Raw genomic sequence first — 16,103 nt, 5'->3', positions numbered from 1 at the left:
AAAATTTGTTCTTAAATACAGATTTTCCTCTCCATTTCACTTCCAGTGTTAATCACAAATTAGCTATCACTTGAACTATTCTTAGATATTTTTCTGGCCTCTCTACCAATAATCTTTTTTAAAACTAGTTTAGTATGTACTGTTTTGTGAAGTATCTTATTCAAAAACTGAAGTGTGTATACCAGTCTTGAACTTGTGTACTTATCTGTGCTACAAAAGATACATCAAATTTCTTAGGTCAGTTCAATAGACCTTACATAATCTCTTTCTCAATGTAGTTTCATACTTCACATGTCCTGCCTGAATTGTTTTGTTCCATGTGATTATCAAAAATATTTCTGAGACAATGAAAAAGCTCTTTAATAACTTGTGTTTCTGATCTCTTTCATTTAGTGCCCTTCTTGAGTTTGCTTTTAGACTTGGAAAATGTTTACATGTCCAATAGTCTTATTCAAGTGTTTTCTTCTCTACTATTTCCCAAAACATATCTTAAAAAATAACTGACAAAAAGACAAGATATGCTTCCTGAATTATTTAGATTGGGCATGTCTGTAGAATTGACGAGATCTATTTTTACAAGGATGAATTTACAGGAGTACATAGGACCTTGGAGAATTTATTTGAAAAGAAATGGTTTCTCTCTCTCTTTCGTCTCGGCCGCCACCATGCCATCCAGACTGAGGAAGACCCGGAAACTTCAGGGCCACGAGAGCCACGGCCACGGCCACATCGGCAAGCACCGAAAGCACGTGGGAGGCCGTGGTAATGCTGGTGGCTTGCATCACCACAGGATCAATTTCGACAAATATCACCCAGGATACTTTGGGAAAGTTGGTATGAGGCATTACCATTTAAAGAGGAACCAGAGCTTCTGCCCAACTGTCAACCTTGATAAATTGTGGACTTTGGTCAGTGAGCAGACAAGGGTGAATGCTGCTAAAAACAAGATGGGAGCTGCTCCCATCACTGATGTAGTGCCATCGGGCTTCTACAGAGTTCTGGGAAAGGGAAAGCTCCCAAAGCAGCCTGTCATCGTGAAAGCCAAATTCTTCAGCTGAAGAGCTGAGGCGAGGATTAAGGGTGTGGGGGGAGCCTGTGTTCTGGTGGCTTGAAGCCACACGGAGGGAGGTTCATTAAATGCTAACAAATACAAAAAACAAAAAACACAGAAAAAAAGAAAAGAAATGGTTTTACACATTTAGAGAATTATGCCATTTTTTTGTTTGTTTGTTTTTTGTTTGTTTGTTTGTTTTTCAGTCCCACGTTCACTATAGGCCATTGGTCTGAGTTAAAAATCTGTGCTGCAGAAAAACAAGAATGACTTATCTGTTTGGTATATTCTTTAGTTACATCTACCCAACAGTTCTATATTGTGGAAGTATGCTCTCAGATAAACTTGGTTCTTTGTATCATTGGCTTCCACAGCAGTGAATTTCATCAACCTCATATCAAAAAATATTTAAAAGAAAAAAATGGATAATTGTGTCTATACTGAACATATACAGACTTTTACTGTCATTATTCCCTAGATAATGAAATATAATAATTATAAAGCATTTATATTGTATTAGGTGTTATAACTAAGAGGTGATTTAAAGTGTACAGGAGGATGCATAGGTTGTAAAATCAACACAGATTGCAAGTAGTACACAGTTTTACATGGGGAACATCTGTAAATTTTGGTACTTGCAAGTGGTGCTGGAATCAATCCTCCATGGAACCTAAGGATCAACTCCACACACACACCCTTAGGTAGAACTTCTCAGATTGCCTCCTGCTTTGTCCTCAGTTTTTTTTTTTAAATCATGTTATCTTTAGGTAAATGACTCTTTTTGATAGATTCCGTATCCATTTATTATTAATAATAACAAAAGTACATCATAAAATTAATCCATTAAACTTTTGTGTAATTGTAAATAAATCATAAATAAATAAAATGCAATAAAGAAATGTAACCCCAAAGATGGTAATAGATAAAGAAGTTAGGCAAAGGTGTTATAATATGTACATAATTTATGCATCTGAAAATTGTTAAACACTATAAAAAGTAATACAATCATTACATAAAAACTAAATTTTCAGATCAAAATGTATATTTGTTCTAAGAGGAATTGTAGTATATAGTAAATATTAACTGATATCTATATATAGTTATTAAAGTAATTGAGTAAAGATATATCCTATAGGTAATTTACTTTCAGTTACTACTAAGATAAAGTGTTTCTATTTGTATTCAGGCTATGAGAAGTTACAAAAAATAGGAAACAGTCTGGTTTGTATCAATACTCTACACTACAGCACTGAACAGATTACTGAGGAGTAATGTCTGACAGATTTTAAAAGAAAATGAATAAAGGCTAAGAATTTCTTTTTTTATTGCCTAGCCAAGTTCTCTTATGTCGATTTTAAAAAATAATAGGATAAACAGAAATCTCAAACACATACAACACTTGGTAGCATCCAATAATTGTGGGGGAACAAAAAGACGCCAAAATCCACTAACTGACATAATATAAATTGAAATGAATCAAGGAAATAATTATGGTATCATTTTTAGTAAACATTGAATATATCTAAATATATAACAGAATGAAATGTAATATATTCTATCAATGGGAAGCTAATTAATTAAAATGTGGTTAAATAAAACATGTAGTATTTAAAACAATAAAATAACTGTTTTATATCATATGGAAAGATATCTAGGATGTATTGTTAAGCAAATTTTCTTCTGTCTACCACCTAAGACTGTAGGTGTCTGAAGTTCTTGTAGATAGATAAATGAGTAGATAGATAGATAGATAGATAGATAGATACAACCTTTAAAGGTGTATGTTAGATAAAGTAACATAATATGCTGAAATCTATAGACCAGAAACTGAATAATGAATCAAACAGAATGCAATTTTGTAAACTTTTATGTAATTGTCCAAAAATAGATTTTTCAGATCAGTAGAAAAAATATTTCTCCACATGATCTTTTAAAAATGTGGTGACAGAGTACCTGCCTTTGTTGATGCGTGACCTCCAAGGTCAATATGAACATCTCTAGGCTACCTTGCCAGAAGAAAAATGGTTTTATGGTTCATACCTGAAAGTCACACATGGCACTTCCAAGACCATTTCTGGATGGTAATCAGTCACATGTCTATACTTTCCTGCAGCAGAGACTTGGAAATGTATGCCAGGAACAAGTGGACAACACAGCATCTGTCAGTTTCTTCCACTGCATTCATAATAAGTAAATGAGGAAATAACTTAAGAATTAACTATTGAAAGCAGAGCTGAATGTTTTTATTAGTCATTCTTTTATAGCTATAAAGGAAGAACATATTAAGGCTTAGAGGACATGACTGTCCTGGAGAATGTGATAAAGTACATAAGAAGAAAAAGTTGAGTGAAGAGGTCAATAAAAAATTTACCAGGCAACCCCTCAGGTTCCCTCCCACTGTGGGAACTTTCTGTCCTCTCAATAAATCCTGCTTTCTTAAAAAAAAAAAAAAAAAAAAAAACAACAACAAAAACCAAATACCTGTTTTTGTGCAGTTCTGAACTAGTTTGAACAAAGAATAAATGTAACAAATATCTCAGGTCATTTTATATGCACAAATTTGTGAATGAGCTCAATCACTCTGCTTTTTGAGGAGTGGAGTTGATTGACCCTTTTCATAGTACAAGCCTGGGAGCATTGATGGCTCAATGGCAGAATTCTCACCTCCTATGCATAGTACTAGAAAACATTTTGAAATAAAGACATTAAATTTATCCAAATCTGTGTTGATATTTAAATGATAAATGTACTTTTTTCTTTATCCTTGTTGAATTCCCTCATGGTGATGGAGTTTTCAAATGCCATATTCAAATATTGGGTGTGATTCTCCACTCAACTGTGAATTTAGCTTGCAGGGAAATAATTATTTCTCTTCAGCTCTTTGTAAGGTAGTATATTATAACTGCAGGCAGTATATCTAATGCTTAAAATTCCTATTTCCTTAATTCTTTCTTTTCATTTATTTCACATACCCATGAAAGTAAAATTATTGAATAAAATAATTTTGAGTTCTATCTGTTAAAATGTAAGAAACCTTTTTTGAAAAATATTAGTTTAAGGTACAACACCATCTCGAGATTTAACAAAAGCATTAATGCATTTTACATTTTATCATGTTTTATTACTGCCTAGCACCTTATTTACAATAAAAAATAATGAGTTGTGGAGATATCTATTAAGGGATTTCATGAGAAATGACTTTATTCTCACTATGAGACTAAATGGAGGCAGCAGCACAGCATTATTCAGGATAAATGACTGTTTGATAGGATGATTATACCAGGAGGGATAACCTTCTCTGTGGTGTACAAAAATTCTCAGGTTCAGAAATACAGCCAAACACAAGTAGGAATATCCCTAAGAGACCTTTTTCTGGCAATGGATGAGAGCTTTCTCCTTTAGGACGTTTAGAGGTCAGTACTAACAGTTTCAACAATAACCAAAGTCTATTTAAAATGTTCCTTGTTAGAGAAATGATGGGGATAAAGATTTTCCTTTAATTTAATTCCAAAGGATAAGAAGCACTGTCAAGAACAAGCAAAAAGAATGTGGCAAATGTACATGAAAGGATAAAATTGAGCACAAGTTCTTCTATTATACATCCGTAAATTAAAGCGTCACAAATGAAAATTAATACGGTAGTCTAGTGTAAATTAGGCCACAGAGCTCAAAACTAAATTATATCTTGTGTGCTGAGTTTCAACTCTGTTCTTTCCTTTTGAGATGCAGTCATATACATGGCATGACTCTGAAGGATTACTTTTCATGTCTCTATATTTTCTTTTCACCTTTTGGAGTATTGATGGACTGTTAATGAACAAGAGATTTTATATATTGACAAACTTAGGTACAATAAACAATTATACAATAATAAAAATTCTGAAAAACTTGACTATTCCCCAGATTCACACATGTAAACAATCCCAGATCATTTGTAGTCACTTAGCCTCCTTATACACTTTGGGGAGCTATGTGGTAAACAGGACTCTTTTATTCCCCGGGAACTTATTAGCAGATATGTTTCTGTGTATTTTGATGACTGAAAAAGATCTAGGAGAGCAGTCAGTAAGGAGTGCAGTGAATTTGGAGCTGTTTTTCAAGCACTGTAGATATGTAAGTGCTGTTACTGCAGTGGTGAGTTCGGAAGCTTTGCTGCAGAAAACTTGGACAGTCTCTTTAAGAAAAGCCTGCTTTATTTGAGGATTTGTTTTCCTTAGTGCCACATAGGTTGCATGCATTATTTATACATAGATATATAGAGTGATCTTTTCATTTTTAAGTGAATGATAATTGAAGGAATTTAAATGTAATGAAATAACTGGGGGGAAAGGGGAGGGTTAACATAATCATATAAAGACTTTTTCAATTAAATATACTTATTTGCTCTATTTGATAGAAATGCAATTTCTTAATGATCATTTCTCAAATCCATGTGGGTTTTGTTTTTTTTAAATGCCAGAATCATTGCAAATGAGACATTTTACATTCCCTTCTTTCTGCTTATACGCTGGGAACTGAATGGACGCTTGCCAAGTAGCAGCAGAATATTGCATTATTCAAAACAAGTATCCTTCTACATGTTTATGATCATTTATAAATCTTTACCCAGCTTCATATCACAGTCACAAAAATTTCAGGTGTACATTCTTTCTCTCCTCTCTCTCTCTCTCTCTCTCTCTCTCTCTTCACTGGCCCACTGGCTCGCTGTAGCTCTCACTCTTGTTCTCATGCTGACTCTCTCTGGCTTTATTCTCTGTCCTCCACATCCAAGTGAATTGATTTAAAATGATTGAACCAGGAACCTTTTCAACTGTTTATTATTTTTGCACATACAACAAGCAAAACAGGCATATCCATCTATAAAAAATGGAGTTAAATCAGAATGTTTTCTTTGTTTGTAAAATATTATTTAGATTTAGATTGTTAAAGATATTATACAAGAGTATTCAATTAAGAATGTTTCAAGTTGGTCAGAAGGATTGAGAATCTTACTAAATGGCTAATTCTTCAGAGAATTTCGCACAATTTTATGCTCATAAAATATCTGCGGTCAGGGCACTTGAAACCAGCTCAGAAAACCCAGATATTTCTTACTTATCTGGATTAGGCAATCTTTTAAAATAATAATCATGAAAGTTTTCTACTTATTTAATTAAGTTATATATTTCCTTACTCCACAAAGTCAAATTCACATATTCAAAAAGTATACTTTCTGTGGAGATTTTAGACTCTTGGTAAATTTCACAAATCCTTTTTAAGATTTTATTTTCAAAGTTAGTTCTACTTAATGAATACCATTGTCCCAAACTGCCAATATTTATAATTTCTTAAAATATTTTAATGAGTTTTCTATTTTGTTTCTTACGTTTGGAGTCTGAATAGGCTAATATCATCATCTCCATTTTACATATTTTTTAAAAAGAGACAATTTAAATAGTTTGCCTCTTGCTACATCTAGACAGCATTTATTCTGACTACTAGTCAGTGCTACAACATAGTTATTTTTATTTAATATTCTGGGCTCCTACTTAATACTAGCTCAATCACATACTTTTTTTTTTCTTTTGGAAAACTTCTACAAAGACAAAATAACTTAAAAGACATGTTAGTTACTTAAAAATACCTATTAAAATGCCTTCTGTAAACGAGGAACCCTGAGGGCATACAATTATAAAGCATACTATAGATGCATTCTGGTTGGGCTATATTTCAGTTAAGCACAAGACAGGGAGGCCCTTTAGAAAAGTTCTGCATATTCTTAATCCACCTACCATTAAGGAAGTGTGCTGTGATTTGCAGTGCATAACATGCCTTGGCAGAGGTTCCACCGGTAATAAGCAGTAGCAGAAAGAGTTATGGATGCTGGTTCAGTCTCAAACTAAACTTCATTGCTGAGAAAGATTCATTTTATTTGCTATTTTGTTTGTTTTGTGGACTCTTGGTAGTACCTTTCTATCACTTAAATCTTCAAAGTTTAAAACAACATGCACCCATTTTTTGCATTTCAGCATTACTCAAGTTCTGAAGCTTTTAGTCATGTCATGCTGTCCATGAAAAATGTGATAGATGTACTCTTTCCTTGGGCATCATATTTGCTTCTACAAACAAAGCTCAAAGTATAAGAAATTTGTAATTTTCATCATACCTGACAGGACTGACAGACACATTTCTCTCAGTTTACTTGGTATGTGTTTTTGATATGGCTCAATTATGAAAGTAGCATTTATTTGTTTACAGTTTTAAATTCTCAAAGTAGCAAAACAGATTACAATAGTCATATTCAAAATTAAATGAAAATGATATTCAAATCATTTCTAGAATGAAATACCTTGCATTTTATTGTAGAGAGTACTTGAAGCAACAGTAATGAAGGTTAGAAGAAATACAAAAATGATCAATACTGTAAGTAAAATAAATAATTTGCGCCAATAGTTAGCATAAACACACTACTTTCACTACACATTGCTAAGTTGCCTTAACATTAGAGTATTTTGCTTTGTAAATCCAAGGTAGTAAACTGTTTTATGTTTTAAGTTTCAGCTTGGTGCAAATTGAATCAACTGAGCTGTAAAATCAAATTTATCATAAAAATGGTAACTGACCATTAACTACTGTGTAATTCTGTAAACATGGCTCTACTGTGGTACTACAAGACTGTCTGTTCTAGAACATGACAAACAGTTAGGTGGAACAAGAAAAGTCAGTGTGTTTGTCACTAGGAACAAGAAAGGTAAAAAGAACATGATCTTGTACAGTTTCATTATTTTCTTCACAATTTTAAGGCACGCACTGTGCTCTTAATGGCAAATGCCTAGAGGTATGGTGCCTTCATTTTAAATTACAGTTATGTATGTTTAAGAGATTGTATCGGCATTTTCAAGGAGTTGCTTCTTTATATTAGATATTTTGTTTTAAGTGCAACAAAAGGCCAAGCTCAAATTCATTCCTAATGAGCCATGTGTTAATGTCAAAGTTTCTGCTGTCCACTCAAATGCCAAATAACACATCTGACTTTATAATGAACCAAACAGTTGTCTCTTCATAATCTCAGTTAACCTTCTGTGAGATAGCTGCATCCAAAATTTATAACATGGTGGAGAAGGCTGTTGAAGTAATGGCTGAAATCCAATCAAAAATGTAAAACCTCTCATGTTGTGTCAATATTATGGACAAGTCTTTAACATTCTATCTCTACGTAGGATAAACTGATCCAATAAATTCCAGCTGGTATGTTGCCTGATTTCAATGTACCCTGTTTACTAAAGGGGGAGAGATCAAAACTAGATGACAGGCATCAAGGCAACAACCAACGGCAGAGTGGTGAAAATGTGCACAAAAGTCTGAAATGACACCACCAACTCTTTCTTTTCCACAGAGGGTACTGTTTCCAATCAGTCATATAATTTCTTATACTCCTAGGCTCTAAGTTTTACTTGTTTTCTGACTTGACACTTGATGACATTCAAAAAGTTTAATGTTTATCTTTTCTATTCTCTAGGTAATATGTCATACCTGGTTAAAATGAAAATAAATGTCTTCTCATAGTCATGATTAATGAAGTAGATATCTAGAAATAAGGAGATTTTAGGATATATAGGATGAAGTGTCATACATACACATTAAAATTGAGAATTGAGATTAGATAGATAATTTAGGCAAGCTTATAAAATAGAGAAACATTTACATTTTTGTTCCATTTCCTAGTGAGTCAGACTGTACTAATAGAAGTTCCCAGATAGATATTTCAAGTATTTACTCAAGTGTAATAGAGAAATTTGGAGTATTCATACATTAAGTTGAAAAATACTTTAGTAGTGGTAGAAATTTTAAAATGCATCAGAATAAAAATGAAATAAGTAGAAAGACTAATATTAGAAAGGGCTACAGTTAAGTGTTAAGTTATTGCTTTTGATGAGATATAAGTATTTTTAACTACTTTATTGGATTTTCCAACTTGTCTCTAATGAAGCTGAATTATTATGTTTTAAGTTTTAGTCAAAATAGATATATCCAAGTTCTGGCACTGCACAAATTTAGCCTGAGAGAGAGGTCTGCTCTTTGAAAGAAGATGAAGTAAACACATTAAAATGACATCATTAAATAAATACCTTTGCTACTTGCTTCAGAGTCTGTTTTTTTTTTTTTACATTCTTTGACCATCTCTAAGTAGTAGACTTAGTAATTAAAGTTATAGCTTAAGCATATATAATTTATTGTAATGCATATATTGTATACATTTAAATTTAAATTGTACATACATAAAATAATACATGTATCATTTCAAACTATATCAAATATATCCATTACCTAGTAATTAATATGTACAAAATTGTGAATATCAATATTATGAATTTGTAGAAACTAAGTCAATTATAAAATTTGTATGAAATTGCAAAAGAACAAATGTGGTTTTGAAGATGGTAAAAACTAGAGGATTATATTGCCAGATATCAAACTCATTACAAAAAGCATAGAGATCAATATAGTGTTGGTAGATAGAATATTATACATTGGATAGATCAATTTACTTCAAGGCTAGAAATAGAAATTGGAATAGGAATGTAACTCCAGATGTTTAGCTGTGGAGAGTGAAAAGAGTAAGAGAAAGGGAGTGAGAGAGAGAGAGAGAGAGATGAAAGAGAGAGAGAGAAGTCAGGAAATAGAGAGAGGTAAAGGAAGAGGAGAAGGAGTATGAAACACTACATAAAATAATGCTTTATCCCTTCTTTTCAGAGTGCTTTTGTTTCCAAGTTATGTCTAAGAATATCGTGTGGACCATCTCTCCTGTGACTTGTTCTCATGTGGCAACTAGTTGACCACAAATGCTCTTGAGCTTTAAATAAAATCTGTGTGAATGATTCTCAAATCTTTATCTTTGACTCTAAACTTTCCCTAGAATTCCAGATTCCTAAATTAAATTATATACTAGACCACATCAATTTATTATGTAATATTTACCTTCAAATTTAGCATATTCTACAGAGGACTCTAGATTTCTTGTAGCTTTCTCTCAAATGTATGACTTCTCAGACAGTAAGTAATTCCATAGTCCTATTCAACAAAAAATATGGACATTGTTTTCAATTTTTCTATTTTCCTAACTCCATTCCATGTGTAACTCTCTCTTCTCCACCACTGACATTGTAAACAAAACTACATTTATTTATTTCATAACACAAAGCAATAATCCCCTGATTTCCTGATTCCACTCTTGATAACTTCTTTATGATCTGTTCTCAGTCCAACGGACTCACATTTAAAAGTATATGTCAAGTAATGTCATATTCATGCAAAATACTAATAATAACACCCAAGAATACAAAAGCTTCTCTCCCCTCAAGATTCACATAATTGGCACCTTCCTATCTCTACGTGCTTTTCCTTTCTCTCACAATGCTCTCATAGTAAATTCGGCAGAGGTATTTTTTGTTTTCCTTTTTCTATTTTCATGAACACACTCAGTTTCTACCTTAGAGCCTTTTAAGAAGCTATACCATTGTCTTGGATGCCCTTTCTCTTGATCTTTGCTTAGTTATGTCCTTACTGTCATGACCACAGGTTTTGGATTACTTCACTTGGCCATTTCACTTAAAGTAATATCAGGTACACTTAGGCTATTTAATTTGCAACATAATACTTACTATAACTTCATATTTACTTCTTTATCTATTTACAGAAAACCCAACAAAATGAAAACTCTTTGTAAACAAGACTCTTGTTTGTAGCTGTAGAGTAGTGCCTATCATGTGTAAGCAAGTACTTGGTATTTATTGTTAAATGTTAAACAAAAAGGCATGTTATGACAAGACTAATGCCAGAAGTAGGACCAAAATTTTAGTCCTGGAGTAAGAAGGAAGAAAAGCCAAATTAAGGTAAAATATTAGAATAACTGTATTAGAAGGACTAGTAAGGTAACTACAGATAGAAGAAATATAATAAACATATACAAAAACATTCTTCTCCCTGCATCTCTGAAAGGAAGATGATTTTTCATTTCTCTAGTACTAATATAGAAAAATTACAGGGTATGAACATTGTTTCACTACCATTTGCACACTGTAGATCCAGTGTTGGTGAGCATATTTCGATCTTTTAGACCTCTAAATTTGCTAGAATATTATTGGCATTTGACTCACTAAGGTATTGAATGATTTCCTGGGCGAGTTCTAAAATCTAGCTAAATATATTATGTTTAAAGGAATTAATATACAAGGCCATAAGTGTTAAAATTGTGAGTGTTTAAATTGAAGAATTCTGTAGTAAGGAAGTTCCAATATTTCCAGATAATAGACAGGAACCTAAAGTGTCTTGAATGTTAAGTATGAGTCATAGTCTTAAATAATGTGAATGAAGGGCAAACATAATCCAAATTAAGAAACCGGGAAATTGGGTTGTCAGCTATTTTACAAAAATCATATGTGGAACTGCATTTTGTTATTTTGTTCAGGTCAGTTTTAACACTTCAGCGTGAAGTTCTGATGTATACATCATTGACAAAATGAAGTAAAATTCACCATGATTTTTTTGTTCATTGATATTTTCTCTGCAAAGGCAGATAACAAATGGAAAAACTAATTTATAATGTTATTTTCCTTTTAGAAATCTATCTTATCTTGAAATAAAATAAGGTGTTTACATATTTTGAGTAGCTGCATTAGGACCATGGTATCTGTACAATATTTTACCACCATGCTAACTTGAGTCACTTGATTAGGACCCTGAATTGTCTTTTTGTCCTTTTGTTCAAACCTAAATAGGTGTAACAAGTACTTGCTGCTCTTTCAAACTGGAATTTAGAGTTTGTATGCCCTACTGTAATGGAATCTCCTTTGCAACTGCGGTAATGGAAAATAACATAAGTAAGTACTACTTATTTTCTTTTCATTATGAAAGCTGTAGGCTGTTAAAAATATATAACTTGATTTGCTGCCTATATTGCCACAACTCAATTCATTGTAAGAAATGCTGATAAACCATATTAAAGCAAAAGAAAAATATCTTTTTTCAGAAGAAGTATCATTCTAAATAGAGTTCAAAATTACGATTTAGTATTTACAAACTAAATATTTTTTAGGAAATAGAAAAAAGAATTGTGTTGCATTATAGTTATCCAATGTAAATCACTTTAAACATTTGAGTGAGAGTTATGTTCTAAAGAATAACTTTTGATAGAAGACAATTAGAAAATTTAAGAAAATGCTAAACTTGAGTTACAAAAGCAGAGAAAAAATAATTCTCAGGTTCTGTGTATCTAAACATATGCAATATTTTATCCAGGACCACATTTGAGGACATAGTAGTACTATTAGTTATAATGAGACATAGTATAAAATACTGCTTGATTTTTTCCAGTTGTTTTATATTCTCATGTTGTTGCATTATCCTATAAACATAACCCAATATGATTTCCCACTCTCATCCAAAAGATTAAAATACTTATTCAAAATTAAAATGCAAATAGCTTCTCAGGCTTTGTATAATACTCATAAAAGTACACAGATATGAATGTACTTAATCACCATAAATATTTGTTTACACATACCTTAAAACAAAGATTCATGTACATTTTCCAAATATCAGTATTATTTTTATAATTATTGCCTCTTTAAACTAAGAGCACTTAGGATAGCATTATTCTCAAACATAATCTAAGGTGCTAATCATTTATTAAGCCAGTTTAACTGAGCACTATAAATGACATTAGTAAGTTTTTTTGCATTATGCTGTCAATAAAAATTGTAGTACACAGTAGTTCCAATAATAGTTTAGAGTTCATATTTTAGTTTCAACAACTTGAAGATATAGCTCACTTTTAAATGTGTAAAGCATTAAAGTTTAGCATAACTACTTTATGGGATGAACCAATCATTTAAGAACCATGATATAGAATATCATCAAAATATCCTTCTTCCTTGAAAATAAAAGATCAACCTTGTCAAAGATGTAAGTTATTTTAGATTATATGCTCTTAAAAATGTGGCATTTAAATGCATGACTGCCATGTATATATTTAACAAATCCTAACAGATTTAACAAGGATCTCCCCTCATATCTTAACCAATGATATCTAGAATATCAACTCTAGAAGATTAGAACATAATTTTCACTTATGTTTGACTCCAGATTTAAAAGGGTCTTGTCATTTCCTAATAAATGGACAAGGTAAGTGAGGAAAAGTACTTCCTACTTAATTCTTCCTTCTTTCCTGAGACAGATTCCCCTAATGTCCAATATATTCCCTGAACAACCATGGTCAAAAGCTGAAATCCTGGATTAGATTTCCCTAGTTCTAATTTCTGGTCTATCAGTTAGCAGTTGTTTGACTTTGGTAACTGACTTAATTTCTTTGCATTTTAGTTTTCCTATTTATTAAAAGGAGATAACAATGGTATTTAACTAATAAGTTGGTTATGCAGTAGTCAATATCTGACTGGGGAAAGGGGGACATACCTCATCAACAAGGGTAGCTGCACAATGAATGTTTGTATACCTAACTCTTAACTGTAACTCACAATTTTAAATAAAATATATATATTAAAAAATAAATAAGTTGGTTATGAACAAAATAAATTAATATGTGCAGAGCACATACCAGCATACTAAGTGCTCAACAAATGCCATTAATATTATTTTTCTCAGCTCTATTTCCAGCTGTTTGCTATAATAAATCTTTCTTGGTCTCTGTAATTGCTATCATGTAGTTACAGACCTGCATAGTTCTCCACTCCTAAATATTTGGCTTTGATAACTCTATATTTAACCAAAATTCTGCTAATCTTTCATTAGATTGTAAGACAGTTTGAGAACAGATATCATGCCTTATTTATGTTTATCCTAATATTTTTATGACTTTTTTGAAAAAGAATATATACATGATTAGATTACAATAACGATGGACTTGGTTTTTAATACCCTGTACTGGCAAACTTAATGAAATAGTTGTATATTTCTAAGCCAAAGCTTCCTGGAAGTTATCTTTAAATACTGTTTTTAATCATGTACTGAACAAAAAATAGAAATATATATAGTTTTATTATATATATGGGGTATTATACATGTATATATTCATTCCCAGTTTCTATTCATTGACAGTAACTAGAAGTAATGACACCCCAGTAATAATAAGCATATCTAATGCTCAGATCTTTTCTAAACACCATTCTTCAATAGAAAAAATAAGCAGGCACTTAGGAAAAGTGGTTAATTCCATTTCTAGAGAAAAATTTAGATGAGCTTAACATTTTTTTGTTGTTGTTGTTGGAGTCTCACTCTCTCGCCCAGACTGGAGTGCAGTGGCTGCTCCCGGCCACTGCAGCCTCTACATTTTTTAGTGTCCAAAAGTAAGAACATGATAATTTTTTTAAAAGATTGAGTGAGTATTGTCAAAAGAACACAGGCACCAACCTAATAGCCAAAGCTGGGAAAAAAAGACACAAAATAATGATACTATTAAAGTATAATCCATAGAATAAAATATCCATAGACCCAGTGACATAAATTTAAAAATTACATAAACAAATGGGTGAGAAGGTAGAGCTATTTCATGCAGTAGAATTTTAATTAGTAAATGTATTATTTTAATAACTCAAAAGTCATCATTAGGAAAATGTCATAATAATCATTGTTGCAAACAAGATCCACTGATGGATTCTAAGATTAGTGGGTCAAAGTTTGAGAAGTAAGACTATTTACCTAGTGTAGAACTTTCCCCCCGGAATAATTATTAATTACAAAGCAGAAAAGAGCAAATTTACACTAGAGAAATCTAGCAGAAATATCTTAATCAAAAGATTAATGTCAAAACATCTCCAATAATAAGACAAATTAACATCATAACCATGTAATATGATGAATCAAGAAGGACACGATACCATTTCTGTGGTATTCTTGCCAAAAACTCATAACTTCAGTCCAATGAAGAGAAAACACCAGACAAACCCCTTATTGAAATAATTTTACACAATGACTAAAAAATATTCTAAGAGGTGTCAAGGTTACAAACAAAATGAAATTATAGTGTAATTGTTATAGACTACAGATGAAAGAGAAATAATTAAATGGATTGTAAGAACCTGGATAGAATACTGAAACAGTGGACGGGCTTTAGCAGAACAATTTGTTGAAACTTGAATACATTTTATTGTTCATATCATATTTTGGATAATTTCAATATAATTCTATAAGATATTAATATGAGGAACATCTGAGAGGATTTTACAAAAAATATTTGTACTGTTTTTGCCTATATTTATATTTCTAAAATTAGTTCATATGAAAAGGTTTATTCTTTAGTAAATAAGTGATTAATTACTCATAAAACTGCAGAATTATTACAAAGTTAGTTTTAAGTTCCATACTGTATTCAGGATAAGCTAATGATCAGTCAGAATAAACTAGGATATATGATTCACAAATGACCCCAATGGTTTAATGTTCATTCATACTTTTCTGCAGGCCATGCCAATTCTCCAAGGAAAGTCTCCATGGAGTAACACAGATACCTAAGCTGGTGAAGGTTCTGCCATTTTGTGGGAACACTATTTGAAATATGTGACATCTTTTGCTAACACAGCCTGAGCATAGTGAACCTGGTTGTGCTAGACTTTGAAAATTAAATTTCTCTTGTTTAAAGTGATATTTGTAACGTTTTATTGAACAGTCACATCTAACAACAAAAAAGGCAATGATGTGTGACCTTCAATAAATCAGAAAGTAAGAGAAATATCAGTGAATTTTATCTCAAGCTCAAATTACTCATTAATTAGCAATGACCATTTGTCAGTGAAAAACATCTTCTATTGTGAGAATAGCATCATTGTGAAATAAGAGAATCTATCCTTCTCTAGGAATAGCTATGACACCAAGCAAGTTATGTAAGCTTTCCTAACTTGGCTTCTTTAGCAAGTAATGATAGTATTTTTTACCTTGCAGTGCTCTTATACAGATTAAATGTACGAAGAGTTTCTCACATATTTAGTAAATATGTACTTAATAAGTTGGAAAAGCATTGTGAGTGTAGAAACATTGATGCACCAGAATTAGAATCTGATCC

At 31.8% G+C, this 16,103-nt stretch overlaps 1 protein-coding gene across 1 annotated transcript; it reads left to right on the top strand.

Moving 5' to 3' along the window:
- Positions 1-645: 645 nt before the first annotated feature.
- LOC103270987 (60S ribosomal protein L27a-like) lies at positions 646-1,179 on the top strand. Its single transcript, XM_021717775.1, has one exon. The coding sequence runs from the start codon at positions 666-668 to the stop codon at positions 1,056-1,058; it is 393 nt and encodes a 130-aa protein (XP_021573450.1). The 5' UTR covers positions 646-665; the 3' UTR covers positions 1,059-1,179.
- The last annotated feature ends 14,924 nt before the right edge of the window (positions 1,180-16,103 follow it).

The sequence above is a fragment of the Carlito syrichta genome, unplaced genomic scaffold, assembly GCF_000164805.1.
Source record: "Carlito syrichta isolate Samal-C Ts95f unplaced genomic scaffold, Tarsius_syrichta-2.0.1 Scaffold311002, whole genome shotgun sequence".
NCBI classification, from domain to species: domain Eukaryota; kingdom Metazoa; phylum Chordata; class Mammalia; order Primates; family Tarsiidae; genus Carlito; species Carlito syrichta.
The sequence above is the reverse complement of the archived record's forward strand: the minus strand, read 5'-3'. Positions and strand labels throughout refer to the sequence as shown.